Here is a 19,564-nt window from a genome sequence, read left to right as displayed (position 1 = left end):
TTTTTTTTTTGAGACAGAGAGAGACAGAGCATGAGTGGCGGAAGGCCAGAGAGAGAGGGAGACACACAATCTGAAACAGGCTCCAGGCTCTGAGCTGTCAGCACAGAGCCTGACGCGGGGCTCAAACTCACGGATCGAGAGATCATGACCTGAGCCGAAGTCGGACGCGTAACCGGCTGAGCCACCCAGGCGCCCCTGTAATACACAATTTTAACAACCGGGTTGGGTGATTGTTATGCATGCTCATGTTATACAATCACTACTTCTGAATTTAAGGAAACTTGCCAAAAGAGTGTGAAGAATGCTAATACCTGGGATAAGGGAATAGTCTAGTTTGTATTTCTATTATAGAATAATAGAAAACATTATGGCCCTTGTGTATAATTTAGGATCAGGAGCAGACAATACCCAGATCACAGTAGCAACCTTATTTTATTTAAAAGTTTTTAAGGTTTTTATTTATTTTTGAGAGAGAGAGAAACAGACCATGAGTGGGGGAGGGGCAGAGAGAAAGAGGGAGACACAGAATCTGAAGTAGGCTCCAGGCTCTGAGCTGTCAGCACAGAGCCCAACACAGGGCTCGAACTTGGGAACAGCGAGATCGTGACCTAGGCTGAAATCAGATACTCTGCCGGTGGAGCCACCCAGGTGCCCCTGGGCCTCTGATGTTCTTGATATTCTATGATATTTAGGCAAAGTGCTGCTTCTTCTCTTCTTCCTGGATGCATGGCCACCCACCCGGTGACTGCATTTCCCAGCCTCCTTTCCAGCTACATGTGGCCATATGACCAAGTGTGGGCCAATGGAATGTGATTGAAAGACAGTGCACAATTTCAAATCATCCCTAACTTAAGTCAGGCTACTCTCTGGAATATGGCTTTTCTCACATTCTGTGAATTGCATCAAGGTAACAAGAGTGACTTCAATCGTACAGAAAAGGACAATGTCCAAAGAAATGGAGTAACGAGGTGGTAGGAACTTAGTTCTTGATGAGCCCTGTGGAGAAGAGCTGCTCCATCAGCTTAGACAGACTGTATTGTTATATACACGAAGGAAAAATTAGCTCCCATATAATTTAAGCCACTATATTTTTTGCCTTGCCTTTGCTATCACAGCTTACTTAGGCTTTACCCTAACAAACACTAAGAACTACCCTTAAGCAATTACCACTTAGAAGCACCCATTAAATCAAATTTCTAAATCCTTGGCAGTCAGTGTCATGTTTATCTTCCCCAACAGACACTTTGCTTACATGGACCCTATATAGCAAACATCAGAAAGGGAGCTATACCTTACCAAGAAGGAGACTATAAAAAATTCTAAGACATAAAGAAATGCAGAAGGTCACCATGCATGTAGGTAAAACATAGATTTATGAGGCTAGTGTGATTTATGAGGCAGCTTTGTCCCTATGGCCAGACTTTGTATGACATTGGAATATACTCCTTTCCGGCATCTCAACAAAGAACACACTTTTTCAATGTTTTTAAAAAAGGTAATCTTTATTGGTTTTCTTGTAAAAAATATAAATTGACTTAAGGTGTTTAAGAAAGGATTTTCAGGTGTTGAAAGAGGCGTCATTGGGTAGACTCTTCAATCTGCTAACAGCAACAACAAAAAAAGCCAAGTACAAATTGAATGCTCTCAATTTAGTAAATGACACACATATAAACAAGTGGTTCTTAATTTTTGCACATTTGACTTATAACACTTGAACTTGTGCATTATACAAAGATGCCCTTTAACTATAGTTCATGTCCTGAATTCAGACTTTCTTAAGTCTGGAAAACCAATATTTTATACTATTTATACTGCCTGTCCCAAAACAGACCATATTTATACTGCCTGTCCCAAAACAAACTAGACTATTCCCTTATTTGATTTTGCCACATTCAACCATAGCATAGACTTGAATATGTAACTGAGTGCTGTCTATAAATATACACAAATAGAAAAAATTTATGAAAATCTTATTAGTGAGTCAGAGGGCTACATTACCCTCTGAGTTAAGAGACTGCAGACTATTTTTATATTCCTTTGTCTATTTTTGCATTTTCAAAACTATATATAATTAGCTTATAGGTTTTTTGTGGGTTTTTTTTTCATTTTATTTATTTTAGAGACAGAGCACAAGGGTGAGAGGGGGAGAGGGGCAGAGGGAGAGAGAATCTTTTTTTTTCTTTTTATTTAAATCCAAGTTAGTTAACATATAGTGTAATAATGGTTTCAGGAGTAGAATTTAGTGATTCATCACTTACATATAATGTCCAGTGCTCATCACAACAAGTGTGCTCCCAAGTGCCCATCACCCTTTAGCCCATCCCCCCACCCACCTCCTCTCCAGCAACCCTCAGTTTGTTCTCTGTATTTAAGAGTCTCTTATGGTTTGCCTTCCACTTTGTTTTTATCTTATTTTCCTTTCCTTCCCCTATGTTCATCTGTTTTGTTTCTTAAATTCCTCATGAGTGAAATCATATGGTATCTTTCTCTGACTTATTTCACTTAGCATAATACCCTCCAGTTCCATCCACGTTGTTGCAAATGGCAAGATTTCATTCTTTTTGATCTCCGAGTAATATTCCATTGTGTATATATACTACATCTTCTTTATCCATTTGTCAGTCGATGGGCATTTGGGCTCTTTCCATAATTTGGCTATTGTTGATAGTGCTGCTATAAACATTGGGGGGGGGCATATGCCTCTTTGAATCAGCATTTTTGTATCCGTTGGATAAATACCTAGTAGTACAATTGCTGGCTCCTAGGGTTGCTCTATTTTTAATTTTGTGAGGAAACTCCATACTGTTTTCCAGAGTAGCTGCACCAGTTTGCATTCCCACCAGCAGTGCAAAAGAGTTCCACTTTCTCTGCGTCCTCACCAACATCTGTAGTTTCTTGAGTGGTTAATTTTAGCCATTCTGACAGGTGAGAGGTGGTATCTCATTGTGGTTTTGATATGTATTTCCCAAGAGGGAGATACTCTTAAGTAGGTTCCATGCTCAGCACAGAGTCCGATGAGGGGCTCGATCCCACAACCCCTGGGATCATGACTTGAGCTGAAATCAGGAGTCGGACGCTCAACTGACTGAGCCACCCAGGCACCCCAATGAGCTTATGGTTTTATAATAAAGAGGAAACAGACTTATAGGGTCTCACAACTATAGTAGGATTTCTCATTCTCTTTCCATGTCTCCTCAGTTCCTGCTCCAATGCTTTACACATAATATATGCTCAATAAATAAGTGCAAGAGAAGGAAGAAGGGAGAAAAGAGAAAAGGAAGGAAGAATGAAATGGAAAGGGAGAAATCTGTTAAGTGCCATCTGTTTGCCCCTCCAGGTTCACTCTCCACCCTGCTCTGAACCCTAAGACTGATCAACATGAACTGCCTAAGTGGGTTCCTTGTTTCCTGGTTTCTGGTTGGCTTTGGCCAAGGGGATGCACCATCAGATCGGGTGTGGAGTAAATATTTATTCCCCGGAATCACTCCCTGTGGGTCACTGTAGCCTGCTGTCCCCCTCAACCAGCCAGACCCAAGACCCTTCCCTACACAGCTCTTCTGACTGGAGAAAGCACTGCCCCCCTCTCCCTTCAGATCTTGGGGTGACAACGTGCCTCGCACTCACATCCAGTGTGCTGCCCTCTCTTTTACACTGTTTATACCTCTTGTCCAGCCCTTTATAAATAGTCCCATTATTAAACTCTCCTAAAGGTGTCCGATTTGAATGAACCACATATGTATTGTCATGACCCAAACTGACACAGAATCTGTTGGTAACAAAGAGCCCAACAAGTTCTCTCCTCCAATAACTAATCTTGAAGAAATGTTCAGAAAAACATTTTTAAAACATCACTAATATTGCTCATTTCAAAAGTTTGAACAACAAAAAGATTATTTTCATTGAGAAGCTCCACTTTAACATCAAAGATTTTGTAGTTATGATAGTTACGCTTTTTCTCTTGAAAAGACAAATAGAAAAATCTACATGCATAGTCCCTTCTTTCTTCATCCTTTCAATAACCTTAGGAGATTTAGCACCCTCTAAATACTCAATATTAATTGCTTAAAACAGGCACAAATGAAGGATACCTATTATAGTATGAGAATGTTCTCAGAGATTAGTTATTCCTTTTTAAAGATCATTTCTTAACTATGCATCAATATGATTTTTTTCCCTTGGTGTCCTTGAAGGCAAAAAAGAAAAAGAAAAAAAAAAAAACCCAGGAAAGACAAGCAGGGTTATTTTAGTACTTAAAAATTAGTATTAATTTTTCAAAAATCAAAATCCAAAAACCAGAGGTCTTAATCCAATTTACAAATCTTATTATTTTATTTCTACATCTAGTGAATTTTAACATGAATCTTTAAAGTGACCTTTTAATAATATTTTATGTCATTTACAATTAAACTTTGCTTAAATATTCTAAATTTAATACATTCCTTTTACTTATCCTTCTAATTAGCAGAACTTACCTGTATGTCTAGGATAATAATGAATCCAATGAATTAAAATTGTAAATTTTGTAAATCTTAAGTTCTGTTAAACATTGCAATGCTTTTTACAAGCTTTGTAAACCTATCTTAATCTTTTCAACTTAAAAAGTCACAACTCTAAAATTAAAAACTCAAGTATACATTTTAAGTTGGAATCTTGAGGACAATGTATAAGATCCTCTAATAAGCCAAATTATCTTAACTATTACAAACATTTTAAGTATAAAACATAGTCAAATCATACCCAAGTTAATGCAAAATAATTTATATCATTGGTTGTTAGTTCATTATTTCTATATGTAAGGGTCAAATGAGAGAGTTATATTATCCAAGCAAATTGGAACTATTATCACAAGTAAGTTGATTTAAACATCCCCCAAACAAGGTTATCTGCTTAGTGGCTGATATTGACCACAAACTTTTGACCAAGACACCTCTGGAGCAGCCAACATTTAGAGCAATTTTTGTTGCAACAATCAGGCAGCCTGAGCCTTATTTTATGGGGTGGTCTCAACAGCCCCATTCCTCGGATTCAGGTTATATATCACCTAATACTCGAGGTTGGATTTAGTTCATTTATTTACTCCTCGATTCTACTCTTAATTGTTTCATATTTTTCCTGTTGGAAAAAATCATTCTTACAAATGTTTTAATGATACCGTTTAGGTTGTGTATATCTTTTCTTTTTCTGTGTCATGCTAATAATAGTGGTCTCTTACCATGACCACCACTCTTCTTCAGGTTACCACATGAGAGCAATGGTCTGGGTTAAGGATACGTTTCATAGGTCTCTAGAGTAAGCACTTTAATGTTTCCCAGCCTTCTTGGGCCCTGCTCTTGCATGGTATGCCTTAGCCTGTGCAGGACTAGTCTTAGATGACTTGGGTTGAGTGGCCCTGGGCTGAGAAGGCTTACACTGGGAGGACTGGGATGGGCATGGTTTGGGCTGAGTGGGTTTGGGTGGAGAAGGTTTAGCGTGGGAGGGGTGGCACTCAGTGGGTTTTGTTTGAGTGGGTTTGGGTTGAGAGGGCACAGGTTGAGAGTGTTTGACCTGGGATGGCTTGGGCTGACTCGGTTTGAACTGAGAGCTGGGTAAACATTTGCTATCGGACCTTTGGAAGGCTGGATTTAAAGACCCATCCTGTGTCTTCAGTTTGGCTCCTTGATGAGAGGCAGGCCTTAAAGGTTTTTTTGTGGCTCCTGCTGGTTGAAAGGCCTGAGGGTAAAAACCTTCAATATGGGATGTTGTTTTCATAGGTTTCCCAGGTGCCCTTGGTGGCTGTGTTCTATGGGTGTAGCCTTGCTTAGGCTGTGACTTCCCAGCTGCTTCTGCTGGCTGCAGACCCAGGGAGTGGGAGTGACCTACCTGGGAGACCACTACCCCAGACCTTTCAAGAGCTCCTGTTGTCTGTGGTCTCCTGGACCAGGCGTGTACATGCTGAGACACAGGTCTTGGTAGTCCTCCAATTATTTTAGTCATAGGATGTCCCAAAGCAGTTCTTGAAAATTTCGTGAATCTTTCAGGTGAATAAAATCTCTGGGGCTGGAAGTACCGAAACCCAAAACTTTTACCTCGACCATAGGCCCTTGTTTTCTGAAAGGGCCAGGGATGGAACCACTTAGACCTCTGCTCTGACCAAAAGTGGGAGCCTGTAACCCAGGGGCCTTTCAAAGAAACATGGTTAAAGTTCCCTCCAATTCTGGTTGGTAAAGGACAGTTTTCCAGACGAGGCACGAATCCTGGGAGGAGGTAGAAATTCTGGAGATTCTGGCTAGCCCCAGATTCTCCAGACATCACAGCTGGATTTTCACATGAGCTTTCTGACTGACTGGGTCTTTGTTGTCTCTCATCTTTAGCTGTTCCAGACAAATTTTCACTAGGGGGAGTTTGAATCCCCTGAACGTTCTCAAAGTCTTGGTCTACCTGGATTCCCAACTCCCTGGCCAGGGAGCCCATGTCCTCCACAGACACACATCTGAGTGAAGAGGACATCACTTCCTGGAGAGCAGCTTGAAGACCCTCAATATTCTTCCCTCTCTCCCCAGGTGCCTCCCCCTTCCAAAACAGTAGCTGTGATGGCTTCAACTTCAGAGTCGTCTGGAAAAGCTGTGTCTCTTCACTCTCCTGGGCCTGGGGACTGAGGACAAAGTAGAATCTCTTGGCGGCAGCTTCTCCTAAAAACATTAGCAAGTCCCACTCCTTCTCACCTAGGTAGTCAGTGAAAAAAAACACAGCTGAGGAAACTTCCAGCAAGAAACCAAACTGTGTCCAAAAACTTTCTAGATCTCCACGAAGGTTGGCCAGAGCAACAGGCTTTTGGAAAACACTAGGATTTTCCATTAGACCATCGCTATCAGGAAAATGCCACATTATCTCTACCAGGCCGTCAGAGATCTGCCGGGGAAACACCGGGCCAGTAAAATCCTGATGGAGAAAGATTTTGTGTGATTTTAGTTGGTCAGAGACAAGCAGTGTGTTGAGGATTCTGGACTTGGAGAAGCTACAGTATCCTAGGCGCACAAAAGAGATGACAGGCATCTTCATGAGAGTCAGGCACTTTTCTGTATCCCCTGTAGGCCCTCCTGAAGATTGTGCTGACCACTTCTTCCCAATGCCCTTCATGGCCCCCAGCATTAAGATGCTTTTGTTGTTTTCTGCATCTGGCAGGAGCAGGGGAAGAGCAAACCGGCACTGATACATGTTTGACATGACCTCGCGTTGCAACGAGCTGTCTGAACAGAGCATAGATGCACAAAGAACATCAAAGGGATTAATGGTTTGTATGTCTCTAATTTCCAAATTCTCTACTCCAGTCAGCAGTTCCTCTTTGTTACCCTCACCCAGAACCTTGTGTCTGAGGATTGTATCTCTGGCCGTGACATCCAGCGCTTGAACTTTCATCAGGAAATTCCAGGCTAAGTCTCCTGGAGTCTCAGGTGTCCACATACATCCTCGATCTAAGGAGAATTGTTTAACGACATCTGGCAGAAGCTTTCTGCTCCTATCCATGTTCAAACATGACAGGACATCTTTAAATACCTTTTTTCTTTCTGCAGGGAAAAAGATATTCAGTGAATGTCACATTCAGAATCTAAGCTACCTTCACTGACTTTTAAAATTAAGTAATTGACTTTTTCATTGTAAGAAGATGGAATGATACAAATATAGTGAAAGTTCCTTTTTGCCAGTCTGCCAATTCCATTTTCCTTCTAAGAGATGCCAATATGTTACGTATATTTGCTTCCCATCCTTTTTCTATGCAAGTATATAGGTAATGCATGAACACAGAGAAATATATCATTTGGTTCAGTGGATGCTATTTTATTTTTACATAAATCATATTATCCTAAACAAATGATTCTTCGACTTCGTTTCACTTAATGGTATTCTTTGCAAATTCTTCTAAGTCAGTTCATACACAGATTGACTTAATTCATTTTTAGCTAATCCATCGTACTTCATGATTTGGATGGACCATTACTTATTTAACCATTGTCTACTGATGGTCATTTAGGTTTTCCAATTTTTTGGCTAATGTTTGTATGCAATGATGAAAAACCTTGCTAATATTCCATGATATGCACACGTGTATGAGGAATTCTCTAGGATGATACTGATTTGTTTTTTTAATATTTTTTAATGTTTGTTTATTTTTCAGAGAGAGTGTGTACAGGGGAGGGGCAGAAAGAGGGAGACAGAGGATTCAAAGTAGGCTCCATGCTGTGAGCACAGAGCCAGATGCAGGGCTTGAACTCAAGAACGGTGAGATCATGACATGAGCCGAAATCAAGAGTCTGCTGCTTAACTGACTGAGCCACTCAGGCACCCCGAAACTGGTTTCTTTTTTTCTTTTTTTCTTTCTTCCTTTCTGTCTGTCTGTCTTTCGTTCTTTTTTTTCTTTTTCTCTTTCTCTCTTTCTGGTTTTTAATTTCTTTTTTTAATATTTATTTATTTTTGAGAGAGAGACAGACAGAGGATGAGTGGGGAGGGCAGAGAGAGAGACAGAGAGACACAGAATCCGAAGCAGGCTGCAGGCTCTGAGCTGTCATCACAGAGCCTGACACTGGCTCAAACTCAACAAACCCCAAGATCATGACCTGAGCCAAAGCTCGACCCTTAACTGACTGAGCCACCCAGGTGCTCCTGATTTCTTTTTTAAATGTATCTCTTGCTACAGTTTGGAGAAATGAAAGATTTTATGTCCATTAAAGTTTCCTCAGAATTTATGTGCTGTACCTACTTTCTCCTAATCTCCCATTTCCTAATATACCTCCTAACCACTTCTTGGGAATACAGAGATAGTGCTTAGAGAAAGAAGGTCAGAGAGCACTTTTTTTTTACTCCTGGTAGTATTTACTCCTGGCAAACGAGCATAAGCTTCTTGGATCCCCTATAAAATTAGCCTGGTAAGAAACAACAGAAGTGAGAGAAAGGTATGGATTTCAAGGATTAACAAAGATAACTAAGAAATCCTTGGACAGTCTAAAAGTTGCTTCAAGTGGAATATGTGTTGGGCTAAGAAGGTAAGGGAGGAGTTGGGGCTAGTAAAAAGGGTTCCCAGGGGAGGCAGTGAGAGGCTAGGTTGCAGGAAAGCTTTTAGGTCCTGCTCTTGCCTATCACTTATTTTGCCTTTGGACAACAATCCTCTGTTTCTTCAGCACAAAAACTGGTACCCACACAGCCCAGGCCAAGTACTGACAAGGTAAGGACTTGTTAGTCTTTCCTGACTACTACAGAGCTCATCTGGATACCATACCCAGAAGCAACAGAGTAAACAAATCTTATACAGAGCAACAATGATACAATCAACAAGCACAAAAATGGATAAAAAGAAAAAAAGTTAAGAAGCAATAATATCTAGAACCCAATATATGTTTGTAAACTTAAAATTTATGAAAATACCCCAGCTAAGGCAAAAAGAAATGATTTTAGCTGCCACCTACTGAAAGGAGATTCTTGAATTTGAGTCCAATGTATAAAGCCTTAGAACCCATGGAAGAGTAATAAAAACTTTAACATATATGTACTTGAAGTGTCAGAAGGAGAGGAGAGAACAAGTGGGACAGAAATATATATTTAGATAAATAATGGCTGAAGATTTTCCAAATTTGGTTAAAAAAATTTTTACAGATTCTGCAAATCCTAAGGGGGATAAAAACAAATAAAATCATATCTAACTATGTAAGAGTTAACTGCTAAAAAAAAATTTTTTTAGGTAAAAAAATAACACTTATAGGGAACAATGATAAAATAACTGTAGACTTAGCATCAGAAACAATGGAAGCCAAAAGACAGGAATGGCATCCATAAAGTGCTGAAGGCAGAAAACCTGTCAATCTATAATTCAATATCTAGCAAAAATATCCTTCTGGAATGAAGGCAAAATAAAGACATTTCTCAATAAGCAAAAAATAAGAGAATTTCCCACTAATGGACCTACACTAAAAGAAATTTAAAAATAATAATAATAAATAAAAATTCTTCAGGCTAAACAGGCTAAACAACATCACATTAAATCTTAGATCTTCAGGAAGAAAGGGCACAGGAAACGGTAAATATATGGGTTCCCGCCACGGGATGAACTCAACTGTAAGCTGGAAGGGAAGGGAGCTGATTGCTATAGTCTATACACAAGTTGACCTTATACAGTGCAGAGCACACAAAGCAACACCATAAGCCTTCTTGAGACTTAGATTTGACACTGTGATTTTTTTTTTGTCATGAATTTTAACATAACAAAAAACATAATGATGTTTCCCCTTTGAATCAGATACATTTGGGTTTTTTTTTTGAGTTCCTAGCTGCATAGACAAACAAATATTACAGAGAAAAAGACCGAGTTAGCCTCATGCCTCCAGCCAACTAGACTGGATTGGTTAGCTACTAGAATTACATTGCCAGTCAGAACTACATTATTACTGAAACTTTCCTTGACATGTTTTACTAAAGGTGCTAGATTAATTGCAAAAAATAGCCCCAATTAATGGCTTTCTGGATATATTTTGGATTTCTGCAATATTACTTTGTAAGAAGTGGTATCTATTTTTCCCCAACTCTTGAATCTGTTTTCCCCAACTCTTGAGTATGTCACAACTGTCTTTGTGTGACATACTCTGGCCAACAGAATGTGGCAAAAGTGATGGTGTTATGGGTTGAATTGTGCTCCCCCCCCCCAAAAAAAAATTGTGTTGAAGTCCCCAGTACCTCAGAATGTGGCCTTATTTGTAAACAAAATCTTTACAGAGGTCAAATTAAAATGAGGTCATTAGGGTGAGCTCCCATCAAGTATGACTGGTGTCCTTACAAAAAGGGGAAATTTGAAAACAGAGACATGCACAGAGGGAAAGTGATTTGAAGACACACAGAGAGAAAATGGGCATTTAAATCCAGGAAATAACTGAGGCTACCAGAAACTAGAGTACTGGAACAGCTCTTTCCCTAATGCCTGCAGAGAGCCTTGACCCTGGTAACACCTTGGTTTCAGACCTCTGGCCTCCATAACTATGAGACAATAAATCTCCCATTGTCCTAAGCTACCCCTGTGTAGTGCTTTCTTGAGCCCTAGGAAACTAATTCAGATGGCATGATAGTACTAAATCTAAGCCTTCTCTTCTGTCTCTTTCTCTCTCTCCCTCTTGCCTTCTCTCATACTCCTGTGTCCTCTCTGTAAGAATATGCCCCATCTAGTCCGAGAATAAGTCCAGACTAGACTGCCAGAAGACGACAGACTAGTCTATAGCCAGCTGACCACAGACACATGAGAAAACTCAGGAAAGACCAGAGGAACTGCCCAGCCAACTACAGACACTTGAATAATAATACACACTTATTGTTTTAAGCAACTGAATTTTGATAAGCTCTATTGTTACACTAAATAACTGACATAGAAAAGAAGATCATACAAAGTAAACAGTAACATGCAAGAAACACATCATAATATTAGAATGTTACCTATAGAATAAGGGGAATGGGGAATAAAGAAAAAGGGAATAAAAAGACATGGGGCTTTTCACAGTATAATGATGATACTATGCAGTGAATAATTAAGTCAACCCTATACGATAAGTGAAATATGTAAATAAATTTTAAAAATTAAGAATGAGGCCTAGGGCGCCTGGGTGGCTCAGTCATTTAAGCATCTGACTTTTGATTTTGGCTCAGGTCTTGATCTCAGTTTGTGAGATAGAGCCCCATGTCAGGTTCCATGCCAGCAGCGCAGAGCCTGCTTGGGATTCTCTCTCTCCCCCCCTCTCTGCCCATCCCATGCTCATGCTCATGCTCATGCTCATGCTGTCTCTCTCTCAAAATAAATAAATAAATTAAAAAAAAAAAATGAGGCCTAAAAATGACTATGGATTGGGAAGGTATGAGTGAGGGTGGAACAAGAATTGTGTTGTAAATGGAATATTACTCAGCCATTAAAAAGAATGAACTCGTGGGGTATATGGGTGGCTCAGTAGGTTAAGTGTCCGACTTCGACTCAGGTCATGATCTCGTGGTTCATGAGTTTAAGCCCCACGTGGTGCTCTGTGCTGACAGCTCAAAGCCTGGAGCCTGCTTTGGATTCCGTGTCTCCCTCTCTCCCTCTTTGCCCCTCCCCCACTCATGCTCGGTCTCTGTCTCTCTCTCTCAAAAAGAAATAAACACTAAAATATTTTAATTAAAAAAAAAGAACGAAATACTGTAATTTGCAATGACACGGATGGAGCCAGAGTATATTATGCTAAACGAAATAAGTCATTCAGAGAAAGACAAATACCATATAATTTCACTCATATATGGAATTTAAGAAACAAAACAGATGAACAGATGGGAGGGGAGAAAATAAAAAATAAAAAAGAGAGAGGGAAACAAACCACAAGAGACTCTTAACAATAGAGAACAGATTGAGTGTTGATGGAGGGAAGTGGGCAGGGGATGGGCTAGGTGGGCGATGGATATTATTAGTAGGGCACTTGTTGTGATGAGCACTGAGTGCTGAATGTAACTGATGAATCACTGAATTCTACTCCTGAAACCAATATTACATTGTATGTTAACTTACTACAATTAAATAAAAATTTGAAAAGAAAAAAAAAAAAAAGAATTGTGTTGTAGGTTAAATTATGTACCCCTCAAATTCCTATGTTGAATTCCTAACCCCCAATACCTCCGTGATATTATTTGGAAATAGGGTCATTGCAGATATAATTAGTAAAGATGAAGTATTAGGGTGAGCCCTGATCCAATATGACTAATGTCTTTATAAAAAGGGGAAATGCACCCCTAGAGAACCTAGAGACCTAGGGACCTAGAGAAATGCACCCAGGGAGACAAGAGGGATATTTTTACAAGCCAAAGAATGCCAAAGATGTCCAACAAACTGCCAGAAACTAGGAACAGATTCTTCTTTACAGCCTTCAGAAGTAACCAACCTTGGTTTCAGACTTCTGGCCTCCAAACTGAGACGCCACATTTCTGTCGTTTATTGTTTAAGCTACCTCCTTTGTGGCACTTTGTTACAGCAGCAGTAGCAAACTAATACAAGGTGTGATGAGGAGGACATTACTCCTCTCCTACCTAGAACTGGATGATGGATCCCCACGATTTGGACGGAGTGTGAGACAATAGCTATGTTTCTTTCCCTTCTCTGCTCAGAAGTTGGTGATATTTATTTTCATAGCCAGTATCTCTCCAAATGAAGCATTTCTAACATTTTGAATTTTCATTCAGAAATATTCCAATTCAAGATACCAATATAATTTCCCTTATCAAGATGATAATTTATGACTGGATCAAGCCAAGTACCAATATTTTGGGATCTTATCCAATTATTATAAGCTCCTCTCTGATTTTCACTTGAGTAGTTAGGCCCATAATCTCCATATCCCTCTGACTGGTCACAAAGGCACTAAAATGACTTAAGAGGCTTAATTTGAGGCTTAATTTGAGCAAAGTTAGTGGTTAGCAACTTATATGTACCATGGAGGTGACTGCAGAAACCTGTAAGCTGACAGTCAGTATTTATTTTTGCTTATATTGTCCATCATTTTGTAGGGCCTAGGTCTTCCTCTCTGTCAAACCCACCCATAAGGAAATTCCAAATTAGAGAGGCATAAGGAATTTCTGAGTAGCTGCTTTTCTGGTGCCTTTCCTTACCCCTTCCCCCATTGTGTCGTGGAAACCTAAAAATAAGTTGTGGCCCAACTACCACATAGTATGGCCATACCTTCCATCCTTTTCTCCTCCTCCGCTGCGAATGACATGCCAGTTTCGGAATCCTCATAACTCTGTTCTTCATCAGAGAACTGTGTGGTCTCTGAATATGCAGCGCCCTCTTCGCCATCATAAATACCGTGCTCTGAGTCATTATAATCCTCTTCTTCCACAGAGGTTTCTCCATCTTCAGAGTGTCCAACAGATTCAAAATATTCCTCTTTTCCTAAGTACAAAGAATCATCTGGCTCCTCGTATCTCTGTCCATCCTGTAAATACTCAATGGTTGCTGGAATTTCGTATTTAACGTTCTCAACTAAATGTGGCAATATGCCTTTTGGTGTGTTGTATTCCTTCTCATTTTCCCTTGAGGACCAAGCAGCTTCCTTAGAAGTAGTTTTCGTGTCCCTGAAGCACTCAGAAATTCCCATATCCAGGTGTTCTTTCTCTTTGAAGGACACTGTGATTTCAGGATTCTCGGGCTGTTTCTCTCCGGAGGAAAAAACATCTTCTGAATTCTTGCTTATCCCGATAGCTTGAAGAGGTTCTATATTCTCATGTTTTAAAAATTCTGAAAAGCACAAGAAAGTTGGGGGGGGGGGGCGTATTTTGTTTTTTCAAATTAACAAAAAGACCTCGAAGCATCATCTCTCTTCTTTATTTCAAAACTGGAGGATAAGGATACCTAGCATCTCCCAGACAAATAACAAGTCAATTGTCATTCTTTCTCTCACTGGAAAAAAATCAGATCACATTCCTACCTTGCTCAAAAGTTTGGCTCTTCATAGCAAACTCAAAGAGTACATGAGCGAAACAGAAAATTTGAATCCTATGAATAGTGTGCTGACTTGTGGATTTACTGTGACCCAAAACCAAGTCAGATTTCCTAGGGCCATTGCTGATGAAATCTGATCCTAATAATTTCTAATTGGGAAGCAAATAGCTCTAATTTGGAATAGTAAGTTCTAGAAATAATAATATCTATTTCTCTAAGCACATGGGTCTTGTCCTACATTACAGACTGTTAACATGAACCTTCTTGGCTGAACCTCTACCTCTCTAATACCTCTTGAAATAATCTTCAATATTTTTTAGATTTTTAGAAAAAGGAGCTACATCTGTCTCTGGTAGTAATGTACAGAGTCACTAAAAAATCCATTCTGGAAGAATTACTCCTTCATCTGCCACTAATTATCTTTAAACATTGAAGAATTAGCATTTGAATTGTTTCAGAAGAGTAGGCTTCTGCAGGTATTCTTATCACAGAAAAAAAATGAAGTTACTGATCCACCATATAGGTGTGCTACAAAATCACTTTTCTGATATGTCCAAAATGGCTATACTAAGTGAAAGATGCAGCATTTGGTCTTGGGGTTGTAAAATATCCATGAATTTACTTATTGAATAATAAGCAGTTTATACTAGCACTAAAAAACTGCAAGTTTTGGATACAGTTTGAACAAAAACTTATCAATCCCCTAAACCAATAAAATACATTGTTCCCTACTTTTAAAATCCTGGACACTTTTCCCCTTTTTCATATGCTAGTGAAAATTATCTCCAGTAGAAAGACAAATGAAAACAAAAGGCAATAATGTTCTTTTTTCAGGGAATCTGCCTTGTCACTCTTACTCTTAGCCCCCAAAAAAGTACAGAAATCCAACTTACCATTTTGTAAGCCACCAACAGTAGCTGACTCTGGAAAAGTACTAAGTAAACACTTGAGAAAATGCTGACAGCTCACCTCTCCCCTTTTCTGTACCAAAATTAACAGCTTTCGACTTTTCTTCCGGGGATCTGTAACATTCTCCAGAGTCTCATACTCTTCCTCAGAAATCAGCCCCCGAGAGGTTAACGAATCTAAGACAGAATCAGGATCGTGTTGGAGGATTTCAAGTAACTTTTTTCGTTCTTTTTCTATGATCTCTGAAGGAACACTCCTGGCAGCCATTGTTCCTGTGTCCTCTAGACCAGGAAATGGATTTTGAAACCGTTCCAATAGTAAATAAATACAAGTTAAAAAAAATGGCAAAGAGTAATTCTATTCAGCAAAGATTAAACAGGTCAAAGATATCTAGCATCGGAGAGGGCAAGTACAAACAAGTGGGGGGTGGGGAGTGGAGCCAGCCCTAAACCCAGCCAGGCCTGCCTCCCTATAGATTATTTATCTGCTCTTTTTTTTGCTCACCTGACTCGGTCTCATTTTGACTCAGCCCCAGTGTCAATTCCTCTGAGAAGTCTCTCCTGAAATTTAGTTTGGACTAGGTATTCCCTGCTCTGAGCTCTATTCGTGATAAGAATGCATTGATTAACTCTTTCTGGAGAGAAATCTGGCAATATGCAGCAATAAATAAATAAATGCTGATAGATAAAAATACAAATTAAGGGGTGCCTGGGTGGCTCAGTCGGTTAAGTGTCTGACTTTTGATCTCAGCCGAGATCATGATCTCAGTTCCTGAGCCTCATGTCATCAGGTTCTGTGCTGGGCACGGAGCCTGCTTGGGATTCTCTCTCTCCCTCTCTCTGCTCCTCCCCTGCTCACACACACACACACTCTCTCAAAATATATAAACACTTTAAAAGTAAAAAATAATACAAATTTATACCTTTCAACTCCACAATTTCACTTCTAGAAAATTTCTTAAGGAAATAATCAGACAAAGGCCCAAAGATACATGTGTAAGAATCTTCATGACAGCATTATTTATAATAGCAGAAAAATTTTAAATAACCAAGATTTAAATAAAGTGGGCATTTGTGGAATAAATGTTGATACATCAACAGTGAAACAGAAAAGAACAGCTTACAAGGACGAAAGCAGGGCATCTGTCAGGCTTAGTAAAGCATGCGACTCTTGATCCCAGGGTCATGATCCTGATCCCCACATTGGGGACAGAGTTTACTTAACAAAAAATATATACATAAATAAGTAAAAAGGATGAAGTGAGTTATACATATTGACAGCTAGTAATAGCCATGATATATCATTATGAAAGACAGCAAGTTAAGATCCCATTTTTGTTTAAAAAATTAAAATGTGCATAGCATACATATATTATATGCATATGTAGATATAGATTTAAAAGAACACAGTCAGGAGAGAGATAGCCCAATGGTAACACTGGTTAACTCTGAGGATATGATGACAGAGGAATTCATACTTTCTACTTTAAACACTCCTATTTATTTTAATATTTCATAGTTTTTGTTTTTATTAGCAGACTTCATTTTGATTTTTCTAAAAAAAATTACCTGGGTGGTTTTTATTTATAGGTATGTAGTTCACAAGAACCTGAAAACAAAACAATTTAAATAACTATCAACAGGATACTGGATAAATAAACTCTAGTGTTGCATTAACAGTATACACCATTCAAAAAGAATGACCTTCAGTGACCCAGAAGATAACCATATATTAAGGGAAAACTTTAAGTCCCAAAAGATTATACGCAGCAAGACACTCTTTTTAAAAGTTGAATGTGTACCTGGGTAGCTCAGTCAGTTGAGCGTCGACAGCTCTTGATTTCGGTTCAGGTCATGATCTCACGGTTCATGAGTTTGAGCCCCATGTTGGGCTCTGTGCTGACAGTACAGAGCCTGCTTGGGCTTGGGATTCTGTGTCTCCCTTTCTCTCTGCCCCTCCCCTGCTCACAATCTCTCTCTCTCAAAAATAAACATTTTTTTAAAAATAAAAAGAAAAGTCAGCAGTAATTTCATTTACTATAGGTGGGGGGAAAAGGAGGGCTAGTGCCAAGTTCTGGTGGTCAAGAGCCTTGGATTGTATCAGAATCATGGATGCAGTGTTTATGTAGTCTCCATCATTCTCTGCTGAAAGGCAACATGTCATAGAGCAAATACCTAGGTAGCAGCATATATCATGTTTCAGAAGTTCATTTACTCCTGACCTAAACATGGCATTTGGACTGGAACCTGGAGGTTCTGAATTGGCTTTGCAGAGCTAAGGGTTAACCTGACTAGGACCGAAATAGCATGGAATCAAGCATACCAAAAACAACTACTTTACATCAAAGAGGAAAAATATTTCACTTTCCCTGTCTACAACTGGGAGAGTAAAAAAAGAATCTCACACAGTGCCAGTCATACTGCTTTGGTTCCTCAGTGGTTGCCACCTGCCCTACCTTTTCTAATCTCACTTATTCGGACACCTGTGCTAGGCAGAATGCCACCCCCCCACCCCTCTGTCTATGTCCTTATTAACACAACCTATAAATATGTTAGGTTACATGGCAAAGGACAATTAAGGTTGCAGATGTAATTAAGGTTGCTAATCAGCTGATCTTGAGCTAAGGAAGTTATCTGGTGGGGCCGATGTAATCACAAGGGGCTGTTAAAAGATAAACCGAGGCATATTTAAATTTTGAAGAGTTTTGTTTGAGCCATTCTAATAGGGCAGTGTCAAACCAGAAGTGGTTAGGAGTCTCAGACTTCAAGAGCCTGGGAAAACAGAAAGTGCAGAAGCAAAGAAAGGCAAGGACTTGATTGGGTGTAACGTTAAGCCTAGTTAGTTTTAATTGGTTGTCCTTAGTGGTTTTGTGTGTGTTTTTTGTTTGGTTCGTTGTTTTTTTTTTTTTAAATTTTTTTTTTTTCAACCTTTTGTATTTATTTTTGGGACAGAGAGAGACAGAGCATGAACGGGGGAGGGGCAGAGAGAGAGGGAGACACAGAATCGGAAACAGGCTCCAGGCTCCGAGCCATCAGCCCAGAGCCTGACGCGGGGCTCGAACTCACGGACCGCGAGATCGTGACCTGGCTGAAGTCGGACGCTTAACCGACTGCGCCACCCAGGCGCCCCTGGTTCGTTGTTTTTTTAAGTCCTCTCTAAGCCCCACTCAAGACCCTGAGACCAAGAGTCGGGTGCTCTGACTACCAGGCACCGTCTCCTTAATGTTTTGGTTTCCCAACGTGGAGGCATTTACAGGCTTAGATTTGTTTGCTTACGTAGGTCCCCACGGCATTAGAGCCACCTCAGTGGCTGTCACTTGTGAGATATTAGCAAAGGTAATGGAATAACTGCTAGCAGAACAAAATGAACTCTAGAAATCAGACATTTAATTTTAACAGGTTAACAGTCGCTGTATAAGTACTAGACTCTTTTCTAGGGGCTGGGAACAAAAATGTTCACAGGGCAGTCTCTGTCCTCGAGATAGTGGCAGGTCGGGGATGAGGGGTCAGCAGCTAAGGGATAAAGAGGAGGCCAACATTTAAGTGCCCAGACTAAACTGCAATTCCAGGAACTTTCTGCATTAGGTGCTGTTTCTTACTACGGTTCTAGTAAGTTCCTACAAACTTAAGAGGCTTAAAACGAAACAGATTAGTGGTGCCTGAATGGCTCTCTCCGTTGAGCAACAAAATACTGATTTCGGTTAAGGTCATGATCCCAGAGTAGTGGGACCACGCTCCAGGTTGGGCCCTGAGCTGATCCTGCTGGGGATTGTCTCTCTCCCTGCCTCTGCCCCTCTCCCCCACCCTCACGTGCTCTCTTAAATTTTTTTTTTTTAAATAATAAAAGTGCTTAAGTACAGACTGCCAGGCCCTAGGGTGCAGGAAACTACATCTACAGGTTCCCTGGACACAATATAATTTTAGATCAAAATACTTGCCACTAAATTACTACAGCCAGAAAAAAACATGATTCGCCTTTGTTTTTAGATTCAGAACCCAGCTCTTCAGAGGCCGGTCGGTGTTCTCCATACCGCTGACGACCTCTAGGGAAGAACCGGCTCAGCCAAGAGCGTCTAGCCAGAAGCGCTAGTTTCTCCCAGCTGGGGATTCCAGTCCCATCCCGAACCCAACACCTCACGCCGGTAGCGCAGGGTCAGCACGGGCACCCCTAGATTCCCCACTGAAATCTGCG

At 40.1% G+C, this 19,564-nt stretch overlaps 1 protein-coding gene across 1 annotated transcript; it reads right to left on the bottom strand.

Moving 5' to 3' along the window:
- Positions 1-1,483: 1,483 nt before the first annotated feature.
- CARD6 (caspase recruitment domain family member 6) lies at positions 1,484-18,269 on the bottom strand. The gene is made up of 3 exons (XM_060637653.3): positions 15,358-18,269; positions 13,703-14,260; positions 1,484-7,544 (listed from the first exon to the last, which is right to left on the bottom strand). Exons 1-3 carry the CDS (start codon positions 15,638-15,640, stop codon positions 5,299-5,301), a joined length of 3,087 nt encoding a protein of 1,028 aa, XP_060493636.3. The 5' UTR covers positions 15,641-18,269; the 3' UTR covers positions 1,484-5,298.
- Between the last annotated feature and the right edge of the window lie 1,295 nt (positions 18,270-19,564).

Source organism: Panthera onca, chromosome A1 (genome assembly GCF_046562875.1).
Source record: "Panthera onca isolate mPanOnc1 chromosome A1, mPanOnc1 haplotype 2, whole genome shotgun sequence".
NCBI lineage: Eukaryota > Metazoa > Chordata > Mammalia > Carnivora > Felidae > Panthera > Panthera onca.
The sequence above is the reverse complement of the archived record's forward strand: the minus strand, read 5'-3'. Positions and strand labels throughout refer to the sequence as shown.